The sequence below is a fragment of the Carassius carassius genome, chromosome 24, assembly GCF_963082965.1.
Source record: "Carassius carassius chromosome 24, fCarCar2.1, whole genome shotgun sequence".
Classification (NCBI taxonomy): Eukaryota; Metazoa; Chordata; class Actinopteri; order Cypriniformes; family Cyprinidae; genus Carassius; species Carassius carassius.
Window position 1 is genome coordinate 22,967,307 of NC_081778.1, and position 9,430 is coordinate 22,976,736.

The window sequence follows — 9,430 nt, forward strand, 5'->3', positions numbered from 1 at the left end:
GGCATACAACAGCTGAATAACCTAGAAACATCAAAACTAAAAAACAAACGGTGACATAGGTAATCTCTCAGATAATACTCTCTGCATCAGTAAATATCTACAAAAACATACACCACTGTTCACTAGCATTTCATTAATCATTTTATTCAGCAAGGATACATTAAATTCATCAAAAGTGACAATGAAAACATTCGTAATAATCCAAAACGCTGCTCTTTTTAAACTTTCTATTGATTAAATAATTGTATCACCATTTCCATAAAAATATTTAGCGCCACAAATGTTTTTGACACTGATAACAATAATAGTTCTTGAGCATCAAATCAGCATATTAGAATGATTTTTGAAGGCTAAAATAATGGAGACAATCCAGCTTTGCATCACAGGAATTAATTACACTTTAAAATATATTCCAAAAATAGAAAACAGTTAAACCGTTATAATATTTCACAATATTACTGTAAGTGTTAAGTCAGTTCTTCTCAAGTTACATACTAAGTGTCATATTAATTAACAGTGAACCATCAGAAAGTGACTGAATAAATGTTAGTATTTTGAACAGTATATCTGTTGTTTTATCTTTTACAACTTATTTTTGTAACTTTTAAAATGTGTTTGTAATTTAAATTTATCTTTAAAGTCAATGCCACATGTTTGATATTTTGTTATCTAGTGCAATTAAATGATTAATTAGTTATATAACTGATAATATTCTAATATTATAACAGTGACAAAAAGTAGTATCAAAATGTGTCCAGTGATTAACATGTCCCACAAACCATAGACTATTTAAAGACAAGGAGGGGAAAACATACAGACATCTTTTACACCTGTCTCACACTGACGGCTTGTTTTTTTTTAGCTTTGCAGTCATGAAATATGGTTCTGACCTCCAGTAAACTCAGACACAGAAGATGAATGAGGAAGTTGAAGTGAATTGATGAACAGACAACTATAGATTGCAGTGTTATGTATACTTACAAGTCTGTGTTTTTGTTCTTCACAAAGCCTCATGCCTTACCCAAGCGCTAATGAAGTATGGATAATATGTTCTCAAGATCACCATGTCAACCTTGCTTAGTCACATTGAGATGTCAATCTTGTGACATTCTCCAGGATTTGTGTCATACTAGTGAGGGATCTGTGTTCTTTTACAGGCCTTCTGCCTTCAAGAATGGCCTTATTTATAGTTTATATTAATTTTCTTAATCATAAATGGCTTGTTTGGACAATAAATACACTAAAGTGCCTGATGTGGTCTGATGCATTCTATAGGCTACTGTAAACTAGCTATGGTAAATGACATTTTATGATGCCCTTTGTGTTTATTATTTTGATGATTTGAGTTAGTCATTGTTAGAACCTAGCACAAAAGCCCAAAAAGACCAGAATGTGGGTTGTAAAACTCAGTATGACCTGAATCTGTTGGGTTGATGCACTCTAGACTTATTTTAACACAGTCCTGAACTTATTTGCTGACCAATGTTATGGCCCTGACTACTTTTGCCTATTGCAGCACCTAGTCAGCGAATATGTGTGCAGTGTAATCAAATAATACAAATAAATCCACGTCCACTACTCTTAGGTGTTTCAAGATTCAAGGGCGGCAGAATTGCTTTACAAACAAAAAGATTAGTTGTGTATCCTTAATAAACAGTTTCGGGATTTAGATGCACCTTTTTTGGGTGTGAAACTGGGAACAGCCTTTCTGATTGTTTGCAAAAAGAGATGTTTTACTTAAAGGTATTTGTCTACCTGCATTAGGTTAGATGGATACACCCAGAAGAGGTGCTATTACAGCAGAACATCCACCCAGCAGAGCCTTCTGACGAGGTGAAAATCTAGTGTTTCCTTGGTTTCACTCCATTTGAATGTCCTGCGACCCTTCTAAATCACTTCAGGCCTGGATTGTCACCAACAATGCTCTCCTACCTCAAGGCAAGCTATTTTTAGGCCAATGACGCAGGTGTCTCATATCACCACCTGCTCAGAACACCGATGAGGGCTCCCTCTTTCCCTTGCTGCTTGGCAACCAGGGATGCTGTTGCCAGGGGAACAGAAATTGGTTGACATCACACACTGCCAGAACCTCCACTGTTGAAATGGTATGTAGTTCAGCTCTCTGATCACATACACACTGATCTATCATGACTAAACACCCCACCCACCCCCCGCTGCTGTTGCCCCCAAGACTGATCAACAGCTTGCGAGCTGTGAGTCATCCACTAATGCAACGCTGCAGAGAGTCATTATTTTCATCCTCTGTGTAACCAAAATAAATCCAATCAGAACACATGTTTGGATGTTTTCTTAGGCAGTCCACACAAACACACTGTTAATATGATACAGTTGAGAATTAAGACATATTTAACCATGTATCCTTCATTAGATACCCAATAGATATGAGAGTTCATATTTAGGACAGTCCCGGTGGTAATAAGCTATTTCTGGGTAGTCTCACAGTATTTGCAGTTTTAACATCAGTACTGTGGGAGTAGATGGTTCTGACTTGGTTCCCTATAAACATCCCTATTTTCAGATTTATAGGTTTTATGGTTTTCTTTCTTTTTTTTCTTTCTCTTTTGGGACCAGTGGGGAAAAAAAAGCCTGTTGGATGGGCTCAACATCTCACATTTATTTGTGAAAAAGCTAATTCAAATCTGGTTTCGTTTAAGATACAAATAAAAATGTGTACATATAAAAAGAAAGAAAAAATATAAATTATATATATATATTTCCATTAATAGTATTATGTTACTAGCGGATGATCCACAAGTGAGTAGTATTTTGTATCTTGTGTGTACGTGCGTGCGTGCGTGCGTGTGTGTGTGTGTGTGTGCGTGCATGCGTGTGTGTCGTTTAGATTTTGTATTTTGAACCTTATGGTCTTGCTTGGTAAATGACATAAATATACATACATACATACATGCATGTATGTGACAAGACTGTAAGTTAAATGTAAAAAAAAATTCACAGATACGGAGCACTTCATAGTAAAGAAGTGGGTTTATGCTTATGTTGTTTTGTTTCTTTTTCCTCTCTTCAAAAGTGAGACAGTTGCACTCAAAATGTCTTAGTGCTGCTTTGATAACCGAGGTCAACAAGCAGGGTGGGTGTGTTACAGCTGCACGCCTCCGCCAATCCAGTTAAAGAGTGCTGTGAAATTATTCATGAGCAGATATTCGACCAATAAGACGGGCGTATGCAAATCTGTTGGCTATAAAGACCATTCAGATGGTGCGTATGTAGTATTACTGTAATACTTAAGGCTTTTCTCGGTTGTGCGTGGATTGGGAATAGTGAATCACGAGCGCAGCTGGATGACTTTACAAACCGTGTCGATCTATAAGCTATATACCTGATATCGAGTGCAACTGTGAAATAACAACGCTTTTCACAAACGACTTTGCGTTGGAAATTCATCTGTTTTGAAAGGCAGCGATATCTGTGCGGGAGTAGACCAGAAGTTTTTGCCTTTTTAAGCTGGTTGTTCTTTCCATCGCCATGTCCTCCGGTGATGTGTCGGAGCAGTGTCGGCGGTTTTGCGTGTTATCTTGGGAGCAGGTGCAACGTTTGGACTCTATTCTTGGCGAGACGGTTCCAGTTCACGGACGTGGAAACTTCCCGACGCTTTCGGTTCAGCCGCGACAAATTGTTCAGGTTATTATGAAAGCACATAACTTTATCTGAATATGCTTTCTGCATTACTACATTAAGTTATACAATTTCAATTTATGGGTATAAATAATATTTGACATTTATTTGCTTTATTTCATAATATGGCTAGATTTTTTTTAAATGCATTTCTCGATAGCCTACTAAAATCATACTATGTTATTTTTACTTCTTTTTTTTTAATTACTAGTGAATAATTCAAGCAGCATTTCTTATCTCCATTTCAGTAGTTCACTATTTTTCATTAGTGTTTAGTTAGTATTCCAGTAGTGAATAACTATTCAATTAGTTATAGGACCCTTGCTACTAGTCACTATATGTATTAAGGTCGAAACTGGTACTTAATCCAATTTTTCTATTTATTTGCCATGGAGTATTTATTCCTTAGTTTCTTGTAACTATTAAATAAGTAACTAGTATCTATTACAGCTGTGCCAGTACTAAGTGAATATACATACCCATTTATCAAACACTATTGTGTATTTCAGTGTACTGGTACTAGTATTTCAGTTTACTGTGTACTTGTAACATTTAAATCTGAATTGTAATGTAAAAAGCAATAGTAATAATTGTAACTGATATAAGTGTTTCATGCATAGTAAAACTGGAAAAGATTAATACCTGTAGGGACAATAGAAACTAGAACCTAATGAAGAATTATAGAAAAATCTAAAATGCATACTAATCAGAAGTGAATATTTAAAATCAGAATCACCGTTTCTTAAAGAATTCAGTGGCAAAAATGTGCGAATACATTAGTTAAATTGTAAAAGATGCTACAAGTTAAAAAAGTTCTAATGAGATAAGAAATCTTTGGTAAGCCAAAAATAGATGCTAGTTAATTATAAGGAATAACTGTCACTGCACAACCAGCTATTGGTGTAATGTCTCAATCCCCCAAGGATAAGCAAAACATTCTTAGCCTTTGGCCCTCCAGCAGATACAGAAAATTGTGCACTTGGCAAATTTAAGAGAGTTGTTAATGACTTGGATGTTCTCACGAAAACCTCACTGTGTGTGACTCATTACCGACTCTAATCCCATGCAATGTAACACTGCTTGAGTAAGTCCAGTGATAACCTGCATCAGTGCCCCCCTTCTCAATGAAAATAATTCTTGTTCTTATACACAAGCAGTGTGGGCTTACATCTACACATGCAAGCAGATATTGATCTTTTCTTCAGATCACTTCCTTCAGTGCGGCTTCACCCAACAAGAGAGGGTTTGTTTCAAGTGTTTTAGGTAGAATGCTCTTGCAGTTGGTCAGACAATGTGTTCAAGATTTAGCATTTATGTATATATGTGTGCGATCCCATATGGCAGCAGTTTGAGGGAAGTTGTCCATTAATCATGTCTACATCTGATATCTTTTATTTCAGTGTTCTCATATACTGTGAGTGCTTTATGCAGTGACATGCCTTAGATCCTAAAAACTGGCCAAAGATGGCCCCTATTGTCTCTAATTATTTGGAGATAGAAAGTAACTATGAACTGTGGAATCTGACAGTTTCCCTTGTTTTGATCCAGTTCTGCTGTACATGGAGTGGGCAGTGATGAGTGTCAGTCTCTGTTTCATAATGCAACATCCACCTGGGTTTGAACAGATAGTAATGCCCTGTCAATAAAACCAGACTAAGAAGCCCATTATATTTAATGGAAATCCTGTAAAAAACAACTTTGATGTTTTATTACACAGCCTCGTTTTCCTTAACCTTTATGATTTGCCACGGCACCATCTCATTGCATGGACTTTGTAGCTGTTTTCATTATCATCATAATGGTGTTATGATTGCACATTTGCACCTTGTGCTGTGATGTACAGTTAAACCATAAAATGCAATGTGTATACTTGACTTGGCATCATCTTCGTACAATATTTACATGTGTTGCAAGGTGATCCGGTTCAACCCTCAAGCCTTTGGTAAAAACTGAAGAACCTTTGAGTTTATTTGTCATTGGCAATATATTTTGAAACACCATTGATCAATGTTAATACAGACAATAGTCTATTATTAAATAAAGTAAATACACTTTTTGTTTAAATAATTCACACCCTTTATGCTTTAATAAATTGCAATTGGCCATATTGCAATTTCACCTTGATTCATGTGCTGCAAACCTGTAAAACTGTATAACGTGTTCTCCGTATGTATACAGACACACGTCGTGCATAGTTTCACTGTGTTCACTTGGTCAATTGCTGTAGTTTGACCTAATGTGTAAAAAAAGAAGACTAATGATTTGATTGACAGCAGTGAGTGTAGGTGATCTGATTGACACTAATCTGACAGAGCTGTGGAAAATGTAGGTTACATGCATTCAGGACAGCGATAGTGAGTTTGATTTAAGCACATTTTAATATCTGCATGGTCGTAAAACAGTATAAATGGCATACAAAACTTCTTGCATGCATAAAATGTGGACTCCCAATCCACCCCAAATCAATATTTTTGTCTTTATTGAATTAGGCATTTATGAACGTGTTCCTGATTTACCATTTGAGATTTATGAGACCTTCATGTAAATGGGAAGTCTTGCAACTGCCTCTATCTATTTTCATAAGTGAACAGTTTTGAATAGCTCGGCCTTCTAGAATGTTGTGCAGCTGTACAGTGCTGCATGTTCCCAAGTGAGTCACTGTGAATGTATTATTGTCGATGCACAGATGTGTCAATCTCTACAGTGCACATTTCTTGTAAATAGATTAATACTGATCTTTACGATAAGCTTCAGCTCAACTTTATGCATGAAAAGATTTACTGGGAACATAATAGTGATGCTAGGTAATGAAAAATCTAAGTAAAATAAAAATGTTAAACCTAAATGACTTCGAATTTGCAAATAAGGGCATTCAGCACAGAAGATTGACAGTTTTTACAGTAAATGATGTTAAATGTGTGTATGTGGCATGTTCAAATTCTCTCAGGTGTGGTTTAGTTGGAGACATTATTCTACCTCACAACAGTTAGAATCATAGCAACAAAGAGAGAAAATGTTAAAATGGCTAATAACTGCAGTGAATCGATGTGTTGTTAATCACTGACTATAAACCAACTGTGATTCCCAGGTGTTCACAGTGTAAGGGAGAATAAATGCAAGAAATCTGTTATTTTAGCAGTTTTTGAGTCAACAACACTGATGCCTAGCTTAATAAAATGATGTGTCTTATTAGGCGTTTTAGATAATAAAAGGTAAATATCTAATTGCATTGGTGGCGAAACAAAGTATCTTCTAATTGTTCAGATAAGGAAGTGTTTAGTGTGGTATTATATTTGCAGTGGTCATGTTACTGATTAGGGATACACCCATATTTAAATTATGATTAATATTATAATTTTATGGTGGTTAACTTTTAACTGGTTTTGTCTAAATAAATTAAATCAAAGCACAAAAAAAACAATCAATCATTTATTATTATTTTTATTTATAAAGGAGAATTTCTAACAGTTTTATTAAATATTAGTGTTTTAATATATAATATAAATTATATATATCTTTTTTTTTTAATTTTGATTTTAAACTATTTCTGCAGGTGGTTCGAACACGGTTGGAGGAGCAAGGAATCACTGTTCGAGATGTGCGACTGAATGGCTCGGCTGCCAGTCACGTTCTGCACCAGGACACGGGGCTCGGATACAAGGACTTGGACCTGATTTTTGGAGTTTCTCTGTCAGATGACCAAGCCTTCCGCGTGGTCAAGGATGTGGTTCTCGACAGCCTGCTGGACTTCCTCCCCGAGGGTGTCAGCAAGGAGAGAATCTCAGCACTTACTCTGAAGGAGGCTTACGTACAGAAGTTAGTGAAGGTTTGCAACGACAACGACCGCTGGAGCCTCATCTCGCTCTCCAACAACACCGGCAAGAATGTTGAGCTTAAGTTTGTGGACTCTCTCAGGCGCCAGTTTGAGTTCAGCGTGGACTCCTTCCAGATAGTCTTGGACTCCCTTCTTCTGTTTGACCGCTGCTCAGAGACTCCCATGTCGGAGTGCTTTCACCCAACGGTGTTGGGTGAGAGCATGTACGGGGACTTCGAGGAAGCGCTCGGCCATCTTTGCAACAAGGTCATTGCAACGAGAAACCCAGAGGAGATCCGAGGAGGCGGGCTTTTAAAATACTCCCACCTTTTGGTTCGAGGGTTTCAGCCGACCTCAGAAACAGAGATGAAATCGCTCCAGCGATACATGTGCTCTCGGTTCTTCATTGACTTTCCGGACATAGGGGAACAGCAGCGAAAGCTGGAGGCGTACCTGCAGAATCACTTTGCTGGAATGGAGCACAAACGGTACGACTGTCTGGTCACGTTATACCACGTGGTCAATGAGAGTACAGTGTGCTTGATGGGACACGAACGACGGCAGACATTAAATCTTATTTCTATGCTTGCACTGAGGGTGCTTGCTGAACAGAACGCCATCCCCACAGTTACCAACGTCACATGCTATTACCAGCCGGCAGCTTATGTGCGAGACATCAACTTCAATAACTACTACATCGCTCACGTGCAGCCGCTGGTGCACACCTGCAGTAGTTCCTACCCAACGTGGCTGCCCTGCAACTGACCCAAGGACCTCTGATAAAAATCAAGTTCAGCCCTCGCACCTTCCCATGCGGTGAAGACGATATGCAAGCAAGTGAATATATAAACTGTTTTTCCGCAAACACAAAAATGGATGTTTAGGAGGAGATTTTCCAAACAATGGCAATTGTTTTTATGTTAAATGTGAGATATATAGAATGACTGCTCACTGCTGTATGTCTGATTTGAGCCGATCCTTACATATTCTGTTCTGCAGAGTAGATGAAGATCTTTTTCACATGTAGCAGGAAAAAAAAAAAAATCTTCTCTAAACTCATTATAGATTTGCAGGTTATGTAAGTGGGGAAAGAAGGCTGCATTCTGCATTGTGAAGCTATACATGTTTTTTTTTCCTTTATTGCCAGACTGTGGTTTCAGTCAACCTCTGTTTTGCTTGGTTTTTTTAAGGACCAAATATATTTTATTTTCGTTGTTCAAAAAGAAAGGAATGTTTGCTGTTGTAATTCCAAGTGCCTAAAAACATTGTACAAAAAAAAAGAAAGTGAGACCTGTGCTTTCTAAAACCATTTTTCTGTCTCCATGTTAATTGTAAAACTCTATTTTCAGGGATGGAGGCATGTATTTCCATGTGATTAAAAAAAGCACAAAACCTAACTTCTTGTGTTCTGGACCTCTTATATTTATTTATTTACTTATATTTATATAAAAGCATATATATTTATTGTCTCTGAGTTGGTATTTTGGCAAATAATTTCAAATGGTAAGGAGTTTCCATATTAATGGACCGTTTATCATGAGACATAAGAGGTGAAAGTGGTCAATGGTGAAACTGCAAGTGTAGCAGTGTTGTGGTCTGAATGTGCGCTGTCTCTCAATCTGAGGAAATGGATCCATTGCAGTTCCAGGACATGAACCATAAGGATCCTTTCTAAAGCACAATGGCCCCTCTTTTAGTGTGACTAAAGGTAGCAGACAAAGGCTGTTTTGTTAACCCACCCATGCTGACCCTGGTGATAGAATCCGATTTCCTTTCATGATGCCATATCCATGTCATTGTTTTTGTAAACATCAAGGAACTGGTATTGCGATGTTAGCTAACAGATCTAGGGATGTGATGTTAAAAATTAGTACTACTGATAGTAGTAGTAGTCTAATATAGGCTGTAATTTACCATTTTTTTTAAATTGCTTTATGCATACAAGTTTAAATAGACATAAAT

General features: G+C 37.1%; 1 protein-coding gene across 1 annotated transcript; it reads left to right on the top strand.

The window, feature by feature from the left end:
* The first annotated feature begins 3,256 nt into the window (after positions 1-3,256).
* LOC132103216 (terminal nucleotidyltransferase 5A-like) lies at positions 3,257-8,865 on the top strand. The gene is made up of 2 exons (XM_059508127.1): positions 3,257-3,660; positions 7,208-8,865. Exons 1-2 carry the CDS (start codon positions 3,505-3,507, stop codon positions 8,231-8,233), a joined length of 1,182 nt encoding a protein of 393 aa, XP_059364110.1. The 5' UTR covers positions 3,257-3,504; the 3' UTR covers positions 8,234-8,865.
* The last annotated feature ends 565 nt before the right edge of the window (positions 8,866-9,430 follow it).